Below are 21296 nucleotides of genomic sequence, written 5' to 3'. Positions count from 1 at the left end.
CATGATCATAGTATGATGCTATGATACATTATATTGTGACACAGCGTTTCATACTATTACATTTCATTCGCTGCTCAGTTGAGCTGTGAAGTGCACAAATATATACAATCGGGGGCTCTTTATAAAATATTTGTATGTGCTGTGCAGATGTTGGCGCTCACGGTGCCCTAGGCAGTGTTTATGCAAAATCTCATCAAGAGTGTTCCACTTGCCTAGGAAGCGATAGGGAACATACAAACAGAGATAGATGCACTACAATCATTACAGTTTGATGTTGTTAGGAAAACTGGAAATAGACATAGTGATTCAGTTAAACATGTGCTAACATACATGGAAATACAGTACACACAAAATAAAAACAGAGTTTGTTCAATTCTAAGAGAGTTTGACTGTCTGTATTTGGTGCGACCACTTGAACTCTCATAGGCAAGTTTTCTTCTCATGTCTTTAAGCAGTCTTCAGGAATAGTTTTCCAGGCTTCCTGAAGGATGTTCAAAAGCTCTTGTCCAGCTGTTGGGTGCTTTTTAAACTGTTCCTTGTCATTTATTTTCTTACGTTTACGACAAGAGTAGGAGTAACGAATCCTGTCCTCTCGGCTCCAAAAAAGCAGAAATTATTCCTGAAAAACATCTGACGTCTTCAGTTTTTTACTTCAAAGCATCAACGCCAATGCATAACGCTGAGTCCTGGATCATTGTCATGCTGCAAAATGAAGCCATTACCAATCGAATTGAAATATGGCTATACCTTTCTGTGTTTATAATTCCATCGGTTTTTACAAGATCCACAACACCACTGGCTGAAATGAGTCCCAAAGCAATAAAGAGCTTCCACAGTGTTTTACAGATGGCTGTAGACAATCCTCTACAGCCTCTCTGCTGACCTCTATTCATACTGATGACAATTTGAACCAATAGTGTCAAACTCACTCCATAAGGTGCTTATTTTCAGTCCAGTTCTTGTGTAATTTGACATACCTCAGCCTCTCCCTGTTTCCCTTTCTTAAGAATGACTTCTTGGCAGCCACCCTTTCACTGAGAACATTACTGTTGAGGCCTTCAGGTCCTGCATCAGGTCTTTGTTTTTTTGTTTGTTTTTTAATATTTCTTAAGGACTTTCAGATACTGTTCATCTGCTGTAGATCATTTTTAGGCCTACCTTCCCTGCTTGTCCAGTTTCTTCAATTTTTTTAAGGATACACAAGTTTGCAGCTGTTTAGGAATCACCTTGTTGATGGAAAAATACAATTTTATGCCAGTTTAACTGGAAATTCTACTAAAGAAAATGAAACAAATTGTGAGACAGGCTGCTAGTAACAAAGCGTCTGAAGATATAATTCAAAATTGCTTCTTTGCTAAATTCTCTGTTATGTGTCGACACAACACTGGTTCATCCCTTAGGTTAGGTGTCTTTTTATGCTTGAATGACCTATAGGTCAGTGTAAAGTGACTCAACAAACAAAAAAAACCACTTCTCTGAAAATGGTCAGGTATGTCCAAGGAAAACCTTTAAAAGACCTTCACAAAGCCTGGAGAACTGTTGCTCAAGCCCACTACATAAAAATTACAAGAAAGTTTAGGGGTGGCTGACACAGGATTATGTTACTCCTGCTCTTGTTGTAAACATAAGAAAATAAATGCACCATTCATGAAAGTTTTTTGTCATGTATTACCTACTCGGCTCACATCATCAGATGTTGTCATGTAGTAAAAGAATCGAACTACGTAGTGACCAAGCCCACACCTTCCTGTCTGGACCACATTGAAAACAGAGACCTATTGATAATTTAAATAACTGCAGAAATGTCACCAAACAGATCTCTTAAAGTCCTCCCAGGAATGTTAAATTTGATTTAAATCTCATTATTTGAAGGTGATTAACTTTAAGTTGTATGAGATGCTTTTTGGTGGCATGGACATAGATCTCTTTTTCAAACAAAGAGGGACTTTCAAAAGTCTGGATAGAAAGAAAAACAAACCAAACAGCTCTGAATCAAAGCATTAAGCTATAGAAAGTCCCCTTTGACTGTCCTTCAGGCGCTCTGAGGGACAAAAAGATGCATCAAAGGAGAATTGTAAAGTGGGAGAGGCTTATTTGGACATCCTGAAATTAAAACTAAAATAAGTTTTAAAGACATTCGGTTCACTTTAAAATTTTCAGCAATTCTTAACAACACATTTTTAAGCTTGTTCTTTTACACTGTTGTTCAGATGAAATGTGTCTTCTACATCCCAAAAGTGATTCAGCAGGTCTTTTCTCATGTCTGAACCTGTGCTTTGATCCACATTCTGCTGTCTTTGGTGTGTTTTCCCTATATGTGCTCTGTCGAGTCAGCATCAAGCAGCAGCTACCATCAACAGCGCAGCCACGTGTTCCCAGCCTCCCCTCTCAGACACACAAAGCACCACACACACACACACATCCTCACATCCCTCCCTTATTCTACTATCCCATGTCCTCAATGCAAACACAAATAAGCACCAGTAGAAGCAGGTGTCCTTCCACTGGGATAAATAAACAGTACACCAGGATCCAGGAGCAGGAGGTTGTGTCTACATGGGAGTGTGTCAGGGATGTGGGGGGATCGGTAGGCAGTTAGGCTAGGTGGGTGGGGTGGGGTCGTTGGAGAGTTTCTATGTAAGTGTTTGTGTGAGGGGGAAACTTTGAATATATCTGATAGCATCTCTTAAGACCCTTCTATCGCTAACAAAGCTGTTTGTTTTCACTCAGACTTCCTTTTCATCTTGCTTGTTTTAGAGTCATAGCTCACAGCTAATTGCAGAGCAAATGGCAATCAAACAATCCTAAATGTGCCGTATAGACACATGACCACTAATTTATTCAAACTTTTATGCGTGACTGCCAGTGCTAGTGTGCTTCTATTCCAAGCTCTTGGTTCAGTGGTGTCATCACTTTATTTGCACTCTTGATGTGGCTTTCGGGACTAATTTGCCTGTTTCTTACCTGCAGCTGTGCAGACTGATGCTTATCTGTCCTCTGGAAGAAGGTAAACAAGCTTCTGTAACATCATCTAGTAGTAGAGACACAGGTGGGACGAAAGGTGTACTTACCGTTAAACAGAATGGAAAAAGTGCCCCCAGCTATGTGAGGGAATATGTTTAGGTGAGTGAGGGGTCCCATGATTGGAACTTTTTAAATTCAGTTTCTTGTTGCCTTCAAGATACCCAGAAACTGACACAAAAAAGCCCAAAGCATAATTCTTCACTTGCTTTACAGTTTTATCATCTTGTTTTATTGCATTAAGACAGGTTACTGTAAGCGTTTGTATTCATCAAAGATGTTTCATGTAGTAAATACTGATACACATGGTTTTATATCAGGCACACTGATAGACCACTTGTGATATTTGTCATGTCACTTATTCATAAATTTGAACGCACAGGTATATACCGACCACTGATGTCAGTAGATGGCATCTTATTTGTTGATATCATTCAATAGCAGGTCCGATATTGGCAATACCCATGTTTCACTACTATATCTGTGCATCCCAAAGAAATTAGTGTAAACTATCTTCTTACGATGTTATCACAGCAGCTTCTGTGTGACTTGGCATCATTGCTGCAAAATTCTAATAATCTGGTACTCAAACATATTTCTTGGAGCCAGCTGGCTAAAAAGTTGGTCCAAATTTTCATACAGGCCATAACACACAATTCGGGTAATTTCCAAACCATTAAGGGACTCCTTTAGCCTTATGGATGGAGGTCATACTGGAAGAGGTGAATCCTATCAGGATAGAAATAGTTCAACATGAATGAAATCCCTTAGATGAAGAAGAGGTGGCAGGTGTGGGCAATTAAATTTCCCAAGGGGCTGGATGGGACTGTTGTGTACGGTCGCACCTATAATCTGAACTCAGTTCTGCTTAACATCAATTTTAAGTCTTTATAAACTGCCACTAATAAAAGAAGTGTTTACAGTTAGTGAATGAATGGCTCACCCCTGCTCTAAGGGCACAGGTTAGGTTAGATGAGGTTAGATTATTTTATTTGTACCCATAGATAGATTTGAGCTGCATTACTTAGTCATACTCATATGTACATTTTCAATGCAAGCACAGACAACAGCCAACAGCATGTTGGCCAACAGCTTAACACAAAACACTGAGGAAATAAATAAATAACAATGACAAAGAATTCCCACAGCATCATGTAGGATAGCAAAGGATTTCCAGGAAGACCCACGTTATCAAAAAACTCTCACAGAGCCACCATACAGAGACAGAGGGTTCTCCTTTAATTTGTCGTCTTTGAATTGAGTTCATGCTCATAAAAACAGGTCTCCACTAATCCACAGCATGCTGATCATTTATCAGTGAATTACGTTATTAGTTTACTAAACGTCTTATTACCGTGTTATACAGGAGTTATCGGTGTAGACTTTAAAAGAGCGCGCTTGTTCATGTCTTTGTGAAGTGAATCAGGTCTTTCTGCCACAATAATCTCCATCATAGTAGCTCCCACATAGTGACATCTATGAAGCCTGCAGGTGTACAAATAAGTGAATATTTCCTTAGTGACTGTAATCATCAAAGACTTTCTTTCCTTTTTTTTGTAAATCATTTTAATTTTTAAGTCATCCCAATAAATTTTGCACTGGCCTTTTTTAGGGGTAGGGGGAATATATTTCTCATTTAATATTCCAATATGATAAAATCACAGCTTTTAAAACCCAGTTTTACCACTGCTTTCTCCAAACTCACCCTACAGCTGCAGGTAGGCCAACAGGTGAGCCAATCACAAGCCCGGCAAGGGCAATTGACAGTAAGACCCCGCCTCCCGTCCACCTGTAATCCAATCCGCGTCCTTGTCACAGGTAAAACCGGCCTTAATTTCTAAGCATTGCCCCAAAAAGCGAGAAAAGCCGACAAAACCCGTTCTCTCAGGAGGGGACACCTTGTTTGTTGCCGTGGCCCTTATCCAGTGTTAGCAGCGGAGTTTTCCAGGGTGGTAAAGAAGACGGATCGGATTTTCAGTACCAACTAGAAAGTCCAGTTCGACCGACCGAGATGTCACAGGAGCATGACAAGTAAGTTGTCCTGACTCCTCTGTTAGCCCGCACAAAGAGCATGTTGACACTATAAGCTTGTAATACTGACTTTAATTGCTTTTGTGGATTTTCTGATTATTTTTGCAATTTTTTTAAACAAATACATTCATTGCACTGACGGATTTTTCAAAAGCCGAGGTCACACTGTGACCTGCAGCTGCAGCCTTCTGTATTTTTCTCAAAATCGTGTCCTGATGTTCGTGTCGCATATAAGCATGAGCCTATTCTACGATCATTATAGCTCCTTTTAAAAGGGTAAGTGTGCTCTGTTACAGCGGGTTGCCAAGCGGGGAGTTGGTGTAGTCTCATAGTTTCCCATGGTGTTGTAACTCCGCTCGTTTCACCTGTCATGTTCGAGCCTGTACAGGTGTACCTCCACCTGTCGTGCGAGCTGGAGGCGACTGTTGGAATAAGAGCCGTCCCGGAGTAGAGATGGGCGGTTGTTTGATTTTGCCTTAAGCTTTAACTGTTATGTGGATAGTAGAAATGATGTTTGCTCAGGAATAGGCACAAGTCTCCGGCAGCAAGGTGTCAGCCAAGGAAAACTGCCTCTGCACAGGTGTAAAAGAGATTTAATGGAAGATAGAGCTTAAAATAATAAAATAATAAAAATAAATCAGTGTTTTTCAGATATATAAATGTTTAGTTTGAGATATATTCTGTATTCTGTGTGTGGGGGGGTTTGAGGGCAGTGACAAGGAGACATTTGAGGGGAGTGAAATCGTACACCTGCTAGGCGTTGGCCCCACGACTAACATAGACAAGCGAGCACAGGGCTATCTGAGGTTTTCATGGATTTTACTCTACACTGCTGTGTGTGTTTTGTTTTGTTTTTTTAATTTAAAATGAGGGATTAAAGCTCTTTTCTCTAAATGTCCAAAAAAGTAGTGTTATTTTTTTTTTTACTGCTCCTGTACATTAAAGTGACAGAAGTCTGGACTCATGCTGCCTTACTCACTTTATTTCTTGACATCTCAGTGTAATTTTTGCCTGATCAGCAATCAGACTCTTCAGCGCTTTGGGGTCCTTAGGGACTAGTAAAGCGCTATATAAATACAGGCCATTTACCATTTACCATTGTTTTAGTAAATAATGGCTTATATTGCCTTACCTTAGATATATTTTTTTATAGCCAACACATAATGGATTATATCAGGTTGCGTTTAGATATAGGGTTACTAATTATCACTTTCTCTGACCACTGGGAGACAAAAAAGTTGTATTTGTTGTAGATACTCAACATGGAAACTGATCCAGTCCGTTCACACTTTATAATAATTACTTTGTTGGATGTGGTTGCAGGATGGCTGAAGAGGGGATATATGCGGTTTCCGAAGTTTGTGGATGAAACTTTAATAACAAGAGCTCCATTAATGACTTTACTCTGACTGGGGCTTAACGCGTCTCAGCAAACAGAAGCTGTGTAAACATTAAAATTTACTGTAAACAGGTGACTTCAGTGCAAACGTCGCAGGCTCATCATCAGCCGTTTCGTACACGCAGAGGCGTTTTTGTTTTACTTTAAATGTAATGCACCCAGGTTCAAATAGCTTAAGGTTGCACACTGTGCACAGCATACCAAGGCGATGTTGAATTTTGAAGAGGAAGAGAAGGAGCGCGAGGCAGGCGGCGACTGAGCGTTAAAATCTCATGATTATTTGTCACAAACAAGTTCGTTTGCAAGCACAGCGCAGGAATGCAGCCGGGTCAGATGCGTCACATGCGGGCGGCTTCTCAACCAATGAGTGATCCCCGAACTAGAGTCGTTACACTGGACGATCCTGTAGAGCATCTTTTTCTCGATACACCTTCTGCCTCTGTGGTTCAGCGGCAGAGATTTGTTGCACAATCCTCGAAAAGCCTGACCAACTGGTCCTGCAGATAAAAAAAAAACATCTACATGGGTGATCTCTCGCTCTTATAACCTGTTTGTCTGTTTTGAGCGACACTGAGATTTCAGGTCCCGGTCTGGAGAGCTTATGTGGAGTCAGTGTGGAAAATAAGTCCATAACAGGAGATGAATCCCTTCTAGTATGGACGGCTCTTCCCTTTTGCTGCGCACATCCATGGCTTTTATTTCATGTCATTAACTGCTTTGTATGCGGTAACTAAAGCACACACTCTCCCCCTTTTAGCAGTAAACGTGCAGTCCTGGTTCTCCAGAACGAGCCGGGTTATGGCGGCCAGCGTCGCTCTTTCACCACAGAGGATGAAGCCTGGAAATCTTTTCTGGAGAACCCGCTGACAGCTGCCACCAAGGCGATGATGAGCATAAATGGAGACGAGGATAGTGCCGCAGCTCTGGGTCTGCTCTATGACTACTATAAGGTATCAGGAAAAGCTCAGCAGGAATAGTTTCTCCCCTCCTTCTATGAGGAGTAGTGCAAAATCACATACTGGAGGAATAGTTGCCAGGTTCTTGCAAACTTTCCCTCTGTGATCCTCACCCTTAGTGACATCTGATCATTAAGTAACATCTGTGAGACAGAGTCTACATTATGTCATGTAACTGATCTAACTATGAGTACAAACAGCAGGATGACCCAGTCTGGTAGATGTGATGTGGTCAGACGCTGAGCGGCTGTGTTTACTCTCGTATACAGGTGCCCAGGGAAAAGAGAACAATACACCAGCCCAAGACAGACACACTGGTCTCTGATGTGGATCCCAACAAAAGGTAAGCGGCAGTCCTCTCCGCGTACCACCTCCCCCTTTAAAAATAAAAGCACAGCAGAGGGCAACAGCAGAAAATAAGAGAGCGATTCAAGCTCTTGTGATATGATTTTTAAATTCTATTTAAAAACTGTATGCACATTTATTCTCAGGAGTGTACCTGTTTTCTCCAGAGCAGCAAGGAAAAATGATTATTGACATTAGGATTTCTTTTGCTGCTTTAGTCAGGCGTACTAAAATAGCTGCTCCGAGTGTCATAGAAGACAACTTTAAATTCTCAAAAAAGGAAGGAAAATGTCCGGTGTACAAATTCCTTTGTGTTATCAATGGGTCGTTAATCAGTTCTCAGGCATGGCAACACCAAAGGTGAAACCCAGGACTGAGAAAAGGGAGAAGCAGAAAAACATATCATATAAATAACCCATTGTTTCAAGGTTTATCAAAGCAATGATGTATTGTATTGGAGATCTAAAATTTATGTGCACTTCTACTTCGTCACAGGCACCAGATCCAGGCCGGACACTCCATAGTCCAACTCCAGGAAGCCAGTATGGAAAACAGGATCCCGGTGCTCAAAACTCCCTTCAATATTCTTCAGCTGGGCCCAGACAAGAGAGCCCACTTTTCTTCACCAGGTCTGCTCTGATTCAGCAACACAAACAGAAAAAAACAGAAAAATTTAGAAACCTGATGATCAGTTAACTGTTTTGGGGTTTTTTGCTTTGTTTTGTTTTTTCAGATACTACTGTCACAGTTTCCATTGCCACCGTGCCAAACCAGACTATCAAGACAGAGGTGCCCACTCACGGCTTCTCGGTGACTGTGCCAAACAACTGCAGCGAAACGGAGAGCCACGTGGGCGTCTTTGACCGCCAGCTCACCCACAACGCGGTCCATTTCAGCCCTGGCACCCAGGCTCGTACGCCCCCTGACTCCACCTTTCCCGAGAGCTTTAAGGATGGTTCCCAGGAAGTGAGTGTTTCGATGCCCCCCCCCCCACCGTCAAAACCCTGCCAATGCTCTCCCAGCACCCCCTCCACCCCACCTCCTCCTTCTCCTTCGCGTTCCTCTCCTCTCCCCTCTCAGATCTCTCCCATCAGACAATAGGATATTCACCCGATCCCATGGAGCCGGCGGTGGGCTCAACCTTCCCTGGTTTTATTTGAACATGCCAAAATAGTGGCCAGTGTGTTATTATGCCATTGTCTCACCAACACAATAAAGTGCTGTACTTTTCTCCTACAATAGCCAAAGCCCTTTCTCTCTCCTCTTTCTCTTTTTAACCTGGAGGGGAATTACCTCAGAAAAGCCAACAAAACCCCTGTACAGGAGGGGGTGGAGGTGGCCGCAGAGCCATTTTTTTTAAACAAAAACCAAAATGAAGGGGAATAAAAAACACCAAAACAAACTGTTATACCTGATGAGAGAAAGCCTAGCCTAATAAATGACTAGAATGAAACACAGTGTTCATCTAGTTGCTTACACAGTTTGCTAGTTGAAGAAAATCATCTAAAATTTATGCAAAGCAGCTGTTGTATTTCCTGTTCCCATGCTTTGCTTGATTCTGTTTTCCTTTTTTGCGCTTCAGGTGTTTTCCCTCCCAGGAGATCTCCAGTTTCGGATGACCTCCATGACGCCCGAGGACTACACTCAGTTTGACACCGTGCCGGGGTAAGTCGCCCTGCCGCCGGCCCACCGTCCAACTTCCACACCGCCATTCAGCTTTTGACACGGCACAGCAGAATGGCTTCATTCATCTCAGTCACAGGGGAGACACCAGACTCCCGTCTGTGTGTCTCACAAGTGTCTGCACATATTTAAAGCCCGCTAGGTGTTACTCTGCTGTTTCATTCGTCTCCTCGGATTTGTTTACAGAAGGGATTTTTTTTAAACGCAGCGTGCTGTTGTTTATGGTATTCACTAGATTTGACCCTTATTTTTGTGTGTCTCAGGAATAATTTTGAGTACACTCTCGAGGCATCCAAATCTCTGCGTCAGAAGACAGGTGACGGGACAATGACGTACCTCAACAAGGGCCAGTTTTACCCCATCACCCTCAGGGAGATTGACAACAAAGGCCTGCAGCAACCCATCACCAAAGTCAGGGTAAGAAAGAGCACTTAAAAAACCAGGAAATGACATATAATTCATTTCAGATCAATTCAGTTTTATTCATATAAAAATGACAACTACAGTTGTCTCAAGTCCCTTATATTGTAAAGTAAAGACCCTACAAAATACAGAGAAACCCAAAGGACTTGGCGACAGTGGGAAGGAAAAACTCAGTTTTAACAGGAAGAAACCTCAGTGTGGGGCAACCATCTGTCATGACCGGTTGGGGATGAAGGGAGGAAGACAGGAGAAAGTGTATTGCAAAATCTGATTATTGACAGTCATATTAAGGTATCACTGTGCTTTATTTTTTTTCCTCAGAGCGTGGTGATGGTTGTGTTTGGAGAGGAGAAGTGCAGAGACGACCAGCTAAAACACTGGAAGTACTGGCACTCCAGACAGCACACGGCTAAACAGAGGTGCCTCGACATCGGTAAGTTCTGAAAAACGATGTTTTCATAATAAACCACATCGTGAAATAAAACAAACCAAACCGACCAGTTTGAGTGCGGAGACATAGCGGACACGCTAATCCTCATCTGTCTGCAAACTCAAGCAGCTGTTTGTAGGCACAGCTTAGCAGGAAAAGGTGTGTTCTTTGATTGTGACAGCTCATTTTGCTTTTGATGGATTACTGTTAGTCTGTAACTTTCATAAATCTCAGCATATGTTGAAGTTACCTTACCTTTCTTACTTTTTCCGGTTTGTTTTTTATCATTTATTTAGATTTATTTAAATGGGCTAATTTCTTTTTTACTCGGCATAAAGCAGTTAATATGCTTTCAATACATCATTTATTAATAACCAACATCTGTTGCTCCAGCTGACTACAAGGAGAGCTTCAACACCATCGGCAACATTGAGGAGATTTCATATAACGCCATTTCCTTCACCTGGGACACAAACGAGGAGGCCAAAGTAAGTCAGTGGACTTAACGCATCCACACCCACATCCACACCTTCACAGGTACACGGCTGCCTGACACCCCCACTGACATCTCTGACACGGTTGTTGCTTGAACCAAGTCCAAACATGACAGTTCACTGTTTGCACTTCAGTGTTCCTGTCAAAACAAGAACAGTGTTTGGTTCTCAGGATCACCGGTGATCCGAGGCTTCCGCGTACTTCCTGGTCTTGAACGTTTAAATATGAGGCTTGACCTTTTAACAACAACAAACTTAGACACCTAAAAATAGTCCTCCTTTTCTTTTTGTTTGTTAAGGCCCCGTGCCTGAATGACAGTGTCAGGTGCCGAGTCCCCTTTATGGGTGATCGTCATCCCCTTTGCTCACTTTGATCCCCCCAAAAACAGTTGTTAAATATAATTAGTGGTTTTAAAAAAGAAGAGTGAGGATGCGGTCATGTCGCAGTCACTCCTCTCCTGTGTGGTTACTCAGGTTGTGTAAAAACACAGAGGTGTAGGTGTGTGTGTGAGTGTGTGTGAAAGAGAGAGTTATTCCTACACTCTGTTCTTATATTCTTGACTGGTCCAACCTGCCTGTCACCCTTATTGTGATGTCGCATGTTTAGGTATTTTTGGACATGAGAAACAAAGAGTGCAGGAATGAGGAAACTCATTGGGAAGGGAGGTGACCAGATGGAACAGTTGTCAAACAAAATCCGTCAGAAAGGAGGAGCTCCTGTCCTCGTCTCCACTCATGATTGTTTATTTCTTTGTTCCCAACCCTCGTGCTGCCCTGTGGCTCTGCTCTGCTCTCGGCCTGAGATGGAAGACTACTGACAAGGTGGCAAACAGACAAAGAGACAACACGGCGCTGCCGCTCATCACCGGCGTACTTTTCTTTAGGCTACACTTTGGATAAATAAAGTCACATGAACAGACCTTCCTAAGCACACACACACTTATACACACACTCACGCTTGCATACCAGGATGTGGGTCTAACTGTCTCATGACTTGTGGCATGCATTCATAGGATGTTCATCCTTGTGTGTTTTTGTTACTTCACCATTTGTATAACCGCCCAGCCACATTGTTTGAGCATCTCATCAGCGAGGTGTTTGGTTACAGATGAAGGTGTTTGGCGTGTGTGTCTTTGGATGGATGTCTGAGAGGATCAGTTTGGGTTTCTGACCTTGGGAAGTGAGGTCAATTTACATGCTGATGGGATTTCAGGATATAATTAGGAGTTTAATCATTTGGTTGTGTTAGTTAAACTTGGTGTGTGTTAAGGTGAGAAGTCAGGAAGTACCTGTATGTGTGTGGTTTGCCCTTGGGCTGAATGCATAGCAGTATATGTGCATATATCAAAGTGTACTGTATATGTAACCCTTATATAGTCCTGTGATGATGGAGGTAATAAAGGTTATAAGAAGAGGAACAAAGGCAAAAGTTATGTAAGGCTTTACTATATCAAATCAAGGTTGCAAATCATATTGTTTTAGTATATTTACATCAAAACAGCACCAACATCCAAACTGTCTGCATGTGTGTGGTTGTTATTGATTGAAACAGCTCAAAAAAGGAAGAAAGAGTATTAGATCATCCACAGTAACATGCTCTATGGAAAAGCTTGTGACGCTGCATCAGTTCTCTTTAAAAGTACTTTTGTTATCAAGTCGAGTTTATCGATTTATTAAGTGCAGTTTTATCATATGATTTCCATGACTTCCATTACTCGTAATACTAAACTGGTTACATTTTAAATACTATAAGACATTATATTGAATGATTTGGATTCAAAGTAACACCTGGTATTCCTTTAGTGTGTGTGAATTTTTAAATTAATTATTAATTATTGTCCCCAATTAGGTTTTATGGATATAAAATGATGTATAAAATGTTTCTGCTCCAAACAGACTTTTTCCTTAACATTTAAAATATAGTTGTTGACCATTAAGGACCATTAAAGACTGTTAAATGTCTTCATTTGTGGAATACACCAAATGAACGACAAAGGCTATATTTATTTGTACACTGCTTAACAAATTAATTAAATCAATTCAAACTAAAATCTATCAAATTCACTGAACATAGTTCAGGTGGTTATAGCCAAATTTCAACACTGGACTTCTCTGAGAAGTCAGAAATAACTCGAGCATAATAATGATTTACTTTACTATTGTTCTGCTCTTTTGTAAAACAGCAAATTATATATATAGACAAGAAAACGCACACGTGTGGCAGAAACCTTACATTTGGTGGTGATCTAATAAATTTGTTAAGCACTTTCCCCTTGAGACTTTTCTATGTGGTATTTTTAAACCTGTCTTGATTGTGTGTTGTGTTAACACAGTTAGAGTGTGTTTTCAAAGCAAATAACCAGGACAAAGGAAAGTAAAATGAGCATGTAATTACTAAAGCCCACCAAAAGAGGCCAGCAAAAGACACTGAAAGCATGTGAGGCCTGACTATGAGATACCTGCTGCATCAAGGCCTTCCTGAAAGTTAAACGTCATCGCATTGGCTTCATGATTAAGAAGCAGTTTCTACTTTAATAAACAAACTTTTAAGTTTAAAGTTGTACATTAGTCTGCTTCGGTCCTCAACTTTCTTCCTCTCTCCTCCCCTCACAGATCTTCATCTCCGTCAACTGTCTGAGCACAGACTTCTCCTCTCAGAAAGGGGTGAAGGGTCTTCCCCTGAATCTGCAGATCGACACTTACAGTTACAACAACCGCAGCAACAAGCCCATCCACCGTGCCTACTGCCAGATCAAAGTCTTCTGTGACAAAGGCGCCGAGAGGAAGATCCGAGATGAGGAGAGGAAACAGTCCCGCAGGAAAGGGAAAGTTGTCGACCTAAACTCTGGGCTGGCTTGTAAGTTGCTCTTAAGTTTTAGGATAATCAGCTACAACATATCATTACTAAAATGACCAGAGGCTTCCACAGTACGATCAATTTTCATTTCAAGTCGCCCTGACACGTGTATTTGTTAAAATGATTTCCTGTATGTAGATGAAAACATCCCCTTAGTGTGTTTACCCCCTGCAGCTGTAGTTCCTCTGAGCTCTGCAGCATGTTTCAGCTTGCTTCAGCTAAACATTTTTATTTTGAAGACCTACGCTACAACTTCACTATAACTACACTCTAATACTGGAAACCAGAATAGAGCAAAGACAAGAGTAAATGTGGTCCTCATGTGTCCAGGAGGTTTTCCTCTGCATTTGCTGGATAACTTTCAGCAAACATGTATTCAATCAAACCTTGTTTCACTCATGTCGTGTTATGTTTGACTTCATCCTACTGCATGAATATTAAATTGCTTCCTGCTGTCTTCCCCTCAAAGTTGCAGACATGAAAGTACCAATGCTCCAGAAACGTAACGATGTGACCATCTTTAAGATGATGACTGATCTCGAGACCCAGCCTGTCCTCTTCATTCCCGACATTCACTTCTCCACCTTCCAACGTCATGTGAGTGCCGATCAAAGCCGCAAAACTTTTTTTTTTTTTTAGGCCACCACTGAAAACTGTATGTTTCCTGCCATTCCCAAAGCACGAACGTGTCTGTTGCAACATTCATAGCATCTTAGGTGGTCCATAAACAGTTTGTTTTTCAGCTTCCGCCCACTCGGCTGCCAGCTGAGTTGAGGTGACCTGCCTGCTTGCTAGTTGGCAAGAACAGAGAGTTCTGGTTTTGAGCTTTGATACAAGTCCTACATACTGATGGCTAGGTTTCAAACTGGTTACTCACACCATGATTCATTTACCAGTGACTCAAAACAAACCGGCATACAACCACCTTGATTTATGTGTTCATATGCTCAGAGCAAAAAATAGTCTTGGTGCACAGGGAGAGAGGAGTGCAGTTTTCCTGTCGGTTTGTGGAAACATGTTGCAGAGGATGAGGAGAGATATAGGAGTTTACCTGAACTCTGCAGGTTATCTGGCTTTTTTATGAGTTTTAAACGGAAGGAGCGCCTCTTCTTTAGAACTGGACTCTGAGCTCTGCCACAGTGAACACGTCACATGGCACTTTCAAGATGAGCACGCCACACGGCAAAGCATGCACACCTGACGTGCTCACATGAGTTTACTGGGCAAAGGATACTGTTTTTGAGAAATTCCACTAGGTGTGAGCTTTGACTGCCCCCTGTTGGTAAATGATGCAAGTAGGACACCAACACCCCCCCCCCCCCCCCCCCCACCCCCTCCCCCTTCTCTCATGCATGTGACGTTTACATTAATACCAGGAAAGCAGAGGAAGAGACAGGAGGTTGGTTATTTTTGGGGATGCCATTGACATTGAACCTGACCGAACTCTCTGCAGCCTCGCTATCAGTTTTTGATAACCAACGGGTTTGCTGATGTTCCTCTCAGAATAGAAAATCTATTCACAGCAATGCCTGTAATCGATACAGTCAAAGGGCGAAAGGCTAGAAAAACAACAGCCTTCCAGGAATTACAAAAAAAAAAGAGTTGGATCATTTTAAATCAGAGGATCTGCTTTTTTACTTTGTTTCATATGATAAAAAAAACTCTAATATTTATTAAGAGCCTGCAATCTGAAGGCATTAAGTTGATGTGTTTGAGACTAAATGGACAAGTTCTACTTTATTCTCACATTTTGCAGTCAAATTTATTCAATCGGGTGATAGATAAATAATGACACTAATCGATATTTGGTATTTAACACGAGCGCTAACAAGATAAAAAAGGAGTGCAGTTGCGTGAGCCACAAGATACCAGTGAGTCCTGTCAGTCCACCCGACCTGCACTTCACCGTCCACAGCTGTACAGACTGGTTTATGTTGACCAGTTCCAATTCTCAGTGATAAAGGAAGAATAAATGGGGCAACACAGGAAACTATTTGGACTCGGCTGTTGACTTTACCTTTGGCCTAGTTGACTGATTTAGCCACTACCATGAAGAGTTACGTGAAAAGTTACAACTGCAGGAAATTGGTTAAAAACGTTTTTGGATATATTTTAACAAATCATCATAAATATTTGATAACAATTAACTATAATGCAAATAAAATGTATTGTGAGATGCTGTATGTAGTTTGTAACCTTTATGTTGCATTTGAGTGAAATTCTTATTTTTCTCTGTTTTGCAGCCCTTCTCCACAGATGATGGAGAAGACAGGTGAGTTCACTTCACATTTGCTTCATGGTAGCTTTGAATTGCCGTGACCTTTGACACTTCCCGGTAAAATGCATACAGGGTTGCGGTTTCTAGGAAATGTACGTGAGCTTTTTTGTCTGTGCTCGTGCTTTATGGCCTGTCAGCCGGTTGTTGAGACCATTTAAGCAGCTGTTTGTGTGCGTGTGTGTTTCAACCACAGCTCGGGCATGAAGAGATTACCCTTCAGTGACGATGAGTTCGGTTCACCCCAAAACAAGCTGCCGAGAGTGGAGGAAGCAAAGAAAGGTACTACGTGTGTTTGCTGCTGTAGTGCAATGTCCACACTGCTCATGTTCTAATCAGCAGCCTTTGAGTGATGCTCCCCTGTGCGGCTGCGTGTGCGTGCGTGTCCGTCTGTGTTTGCTGTGGTCAGCGCCTGTAGCTCCACACATACATACACACAAACACACACACACACACTCTCCCTCGCTCTCGCTCTCTCTCTGGGCCATGTGATAATTCCAAGTCTTCCAACATATACACGTGCCCCAGCCCTCCACTGACCCAACGAAATACCACAGATTACTGCGTGCATGCAGACATCTATGCAAACAAGCATTTGCCCTTCACCACCTATCCCATTCATAGACACTACAATTTTCAATACATTACAAATCTGTAAATGCATGTTTTGAAATATTTTGTAGCTTAGGGAGGAATGTTTTAAACATTCAGGCCTGCTTCAAAGTGCTTCTGCACAAATACACCTCTCGTACCTTCACAAAGCCACACTCGACCTTGTTAAATACATTCTTGCGGAATGATGTTAACCACAGAGAGGGGAGGAAGGAGTCACCGATTGCATGTTTTTTCAAAATAATTTCATCAATAACTGGACACTTTTTTTCTCTTCTGTGGTCTTTAAACATGCTGCTTCATTTCAAGGGGACACAAGGCAGAAAAGTGGAAGTAACTACATTTAGAAGGTGCTGTAACACTGCAAGTGGTACAAACCCTTCTGTACTGGCTTACTGTTGTGGCAAGGTTTACTACCTTTCCACAGCAGTCATGTTTTTCCTTGTTGTAAAACTGTAAGCTTTGGGGACTTGTTGACGTCTCAGTGACGTAGAGAGTAGTCAGTCAGCTCCTGTGCAGGCTCCTCAAACTGAAATCTGTCATTATGTTTGGCTACTTCAGTGTAAATGTGTAAATCTGGCTTGTGTCATCATAAAAGCATCTCTCAGTTTCCCCTGTCTTGTTTGTTTTTAGTCCACATAAAGAAGTAGATAAATTAGCCACATACTCAGATTACAGCAGCAAACTGTATTATTTTTTAATTGTCTTAAAAATCTGTTGGAACCAGATCTAGTGTAGTATCAGTGAACCTTCTAGGAGCGCTCTATCTGAGATCTCTGCATGTTCTTCTGCAGTCTAGCAAGGAGATGGCTTGCAGTGTTATATATAGTATAGCTGCAAATGTATTAATGGCTCAAGGCATATGTGTACATATATGCATGCAGCTTCACCACTCTGAAAGTCCTTTGGAGATGTGGTAAAACCTCAAATCCTCAAACCCACACAAATGTACCAAAGCATCAGTAAAGCAGTCTGGTCTGACGCAGATAAACCCTTTTATGACTGCCGCTGACATTTGTCTGAGGTTGAATTTGTGTTTGTGTTCAGTCCATGAGCGTGCATGCTTTTCTTTGACGCCTGCTTGCCTCCTCTCTCTTTTTTCACCACACAGTCCTGCTGTACGTGCGCAAGGAAACAGACGAGGTGTTTGATGCCCTCATGCTGAAGAATCCCACGCTGAAAGGCCTGGTGGAAGCTGTAAGTTGTCCTCAGTTCACCGAACTAGCTATGGATTGTACTAAAGAACAGTTTCTTGCATCATCTAAGCTTTGCTGAGCCACTAACACAGGAATCGTGCAAAGTAGTGATTGGGGAAAAAATAAAAATGTGTTTTTTAGAATTGCACAGGGGACAAAAGGTGTTAATGGAGGGGAGGGTTAGGGGAAAAGATTTAGAAAAGACATGGAACGTGGAAATGTCCTGGGAAAAAAGTGGAATGGGTACTTCAGGGGTCATCAAGTTTAAAAAGATGAAAAAGAGTGTGAAGGTCATGGATATTAGTAATAGAGTACTTATGTGGAGTGGGTGAGATAACAGGTAGTAGAGGTGTTCTGTATTTCTCTTAACACAAATTTGTGTTTGTTTTGTTTTTTCCAACCAGATTTCGGAGAAGTATGAACTGCCTTATGATAAGGTTGGAAAGGTCTACAAGAAGTGCAAGAAAGGGTGAGTGTATACATGTTTATCACATTTCCACACTATGTTTGAAACTTTGTGAAGGAGGAAATCTGTTATCCATGAACAAATGAATACAAAATTCATAAAGTGTATTTCTATATTTCTTGGTGCTTTACTGAACTGTTTCACCTGCAGATGAAATAGATCATTTAGTTATAACCAATCATATTTTTCCATTGTATTTCTAGACTAATGATTGGTTTTTCCCCTTTACATCAAATTATTTTATATATATTATATCATATAAATTATAACAAAATATATTTATATTATAATAATATATATAATTTAGTGCTGTCAGCGTTAATATTGTTAAAATGACGTTAACGCCACAACCGCACTAATGCAGTAAATCTCTGTCAGCGAGTTAGCGCGGATCGCCCCGTGCATTGGGCTGCACGGCGTCAACACGTTACTGCGGTTAGCTCGTTAATGTGTTGACGCCGTGCAGCACGGGGCGATCCACGCTAACTCGCATTAACGTCATTTTAACAATATTAATGCTGACAGCACTATTATAATTAAATCACAACAGGTTCTCCTCACACATAAAGTAACGGTAAACTTGGGGATTAATTGACCAATCAGCAATTAGCACATGCAGATGAGGTAATCACGACCTGGGAGGAAATACGCACATGCCTTACAAGAATTACACTTATATAATGGGAGAAAGTGTTTATGCTAAGCTAACCAGCTGGTGGCTCTGGCATGGTTAGTCCTGCACACACCCAAACTTAATGCTTTCTAATATGCCCCTTTCCAGCTCCGTGTCTTTATTCATGAACTCCATTAGAGTAGCTTTGCATGAGTCACAGTTCAAAATAAGTGTATTTATTGTATACTGGGCCATTATGTGAAGCAAAAAATCAGTCTTTTCACCTCCCTTAAAAAACAGCTGTCTTCTCTTTGAAAGAAAGTAGGTGGGAGGGGTTACTAAGCCTAAATGACCATATTAAGTATTTCCCCTGTCACTGATGTCATACAGAGCTAAGAGTAGAAAAAGCTGTCTGAAATGATTTGTTTGGATCATATTGAAGCCCATGTTTTTGGCTCATATGGATTATTTGTGGATACACTGACGTATTTAAAACTTTGGCTATGATTCATATGAATATGTACCACTGCAAAATTACATATATGTCACAATAATTCATAATATTAAAAAAACATTTTAAAATATTTCACTTCAACACACTATTTTGTCATTTTGACAGCATTCTAGTCCACATGGATGACAACATCATCAAACACTACTCCAACGAAGACACCTTCCAGATCTCCATGGAGGAGTTGGGCGGCTTGTACAAACTCACCCTCACTGAAATCTGATTGGAGATGTGATAGATTACCCTGAAAAGAGGGGCTGAGGACAAATGGAGCCGTCAAGTTTACACTTCTGGCTATGCAGTGATTATGGACCTGTCATTCATGTTGTCTGCGTGTTGTATTAGCGTTCAACAGATGTTTTTTTGTTTGTTTGTTTCCTTTTTTTAAAAGCCATAGCTCTTAACGGATACTGGTTAGAGATGTAAGTTATACATTTTGATCATTATAAAGCTGTTTGTTTGTGCATAAGAATTAACAAGTGAGGACATATTTGACACTGACATGACACTTTTGCATTTAGTGAGAATATGAGCTGAGCCTCAAACGTCAGTGCCTGCTTTTGTATATTTTGCTCAGGCTTGCAGAGCAGTTGAAGTGCTGCTATACCTCATGCTATACAAAGCAGCAGAGTTCATTCATTCATCAGAAGAAAGAGATTATCTTTCCCATTCTAAAGCCACAGCGCTGATGATCTGCAAAGTTTAGCGCCCAGAAATTCGTAGTAAAATGCCCTTGAATTGTTGATGAAGCTCCAGAGGTTCAGTGTATTAATACTAAACAAAACGTGGCAGTATTTAGTGTGTAAAACCATCATATAATTTGGTAGAATATTGTAAATGTATTTGTTTTTTAGCCTAGAAGATTTTTTTTAGGTGCCATTAAAAAATGCTTTTTCTCAGATCAATTTAAATAATGGTCTCCTCTGTAAGTATTAAATGGTCACTAAATATGTTGATAATATTGCGAAAACAGAACTACCCTTTTCCTCTAGAGTAGATTCACAAATGCTGTAAAAATAGGTCAATTAATATCTAGCACAGTCTGTAATGGCTGTCCTGGAAGTGCAATATGATGATTCAGAAAACAAATCTCATCAATTGCCATAACATACACTATAGAAATCATGTTGTTGTTTTTTTATTTGTACATAGCAAAAAGAAAAAAGGGATCTAAATGATCTCTCTTTTGTATCTCAGTACTTATTGTGTATATATTTATTAAGAGAATGGATGTGGGTCATTGTTTTTTAACCATATATAGATTTCTATTTCATCATAATATAATGTTGTTGTTTTTTTCTTTTTATATGAAGTTATTCAAAAATTACACATTCAGGAACACAAAGTTAACATCTTTTTGTTGTTTTTGTTCCCTAATAAAAGCTCTGCTGTAGCTGCTGTTTTGGTTGTGTAAGACTTTTTTTCTTTCTTCTAATAAGATGTTTTTTATTAAATATCAGATATGATGGTGGTTGATCTGTTGGGCTGTGGCAGAGATTAACTGTCGGTCCACAGGAGCAGATGTCTGGGCATCAACTCCAACCCTGCAGACAGGAAGTGGGCATGACAGGATAGCCTGGTGCAGAGAAGCTTCTCTGTCGGAAACCTGGCCACAAATTTCCACATACAGTAGCTGGCATGCTTTGATTGCGCTAGGTCCTGAAATTTGATACATTAATGCTACAATTAACATTTAAATTACTCATTTTTGTAAAAATGTAGAAAAACACAGTACCCACGCTTTAAAAATAAAGTTTACCACCCAGAGCGGTGTACTACGAAGCGATTATAATGACTTAATGAGCTATATCAAACCTGATCGGAGGCAGGTTATCCTTCATGTTTCGGTTTAAAATCATTTGGAAACATTACATTTCACTGATTCATTTTCACCGATTCTTTTATTTCAAACATGTTTTAAGTGTAAGTGAGAATATGTTTTATATGTGCAACTTGTCAAGTTGTAAATTACTAAAATCACTGA

The 21296-nt window shown here is 40.8% G+C and overlaps 1 protein-coding gene across 3 annotated transcripts; it reads left to right on the top strand.

Moving 5' to 3' along the window:
• Positions 1–4878: 4878 nt before the first annotated feature.
• On the top strand, positions 4879–20712 carry grhl1 (grainyhead-like transcription factor 1). 3 transcript variants are annotated; one of them, XM_014414308.4, is made up of 16 exons: positions 4879–5052; positions 7212–7401; positions 7677–7750; positions 8248–8381; positions 8486–8718; positions 9335–9417; positions 9699–9852; positions 10180–10291; positions 10682–10776; positions 13396–13639; positions 14109–14236; positions 15883–15911; positions 16111–16196; positions 17638–17723; positions 18127–18191; positions 19421–20712. In XM_014414308.4, the coding sequence occupies exons 1-16, from the start codon at positions 5033–5035 to the stop codon at positions 19533–19535; spliced, it is 1848 nt and encodes a 615-aa protein (XP_014269794.1). In that variant the 5' UTR covers positions 4879–5032; the 3' UTR covers positions 19536–20712. The 3 variants fall into 3 exon arrangements, with proteins under 3 accessions (XP_014269794.1, XP_004540568.1, XP_004540569.1); XM_004540511.6 differs by having other exon boundaries at positions 7209–7401; XM_004540512.5 differs by lacking the exon at positions 4879–5052 and adding an exon at positions 5077–5328 and having other exon boundaries at positions 7209–7401.
• Positions 20713–21296: the final 584 nt, after the last annotated feature.

This window comes from Maylandia zebra, linkage group LG19 (genome assembly GCF_041146795.1).
Source record: "Maylandia zebra isolate NMK-2024a linkage group LG19, Mzebra_GT3a, whole genome shotgun sequence".
Classification (NCBI taxonomy): domain Eukaryota; kingdom Metazoa; phylum Chordata; class Actinopteri; order Cichliformes; family Cichlidae; genus Maylandia; species Maylandia zebra.
The sequence above is the reverse complement of the archived record's forward strand: the minus strand, read 5'-3'. Positions and strand labels throughout refer to the sequence as shown.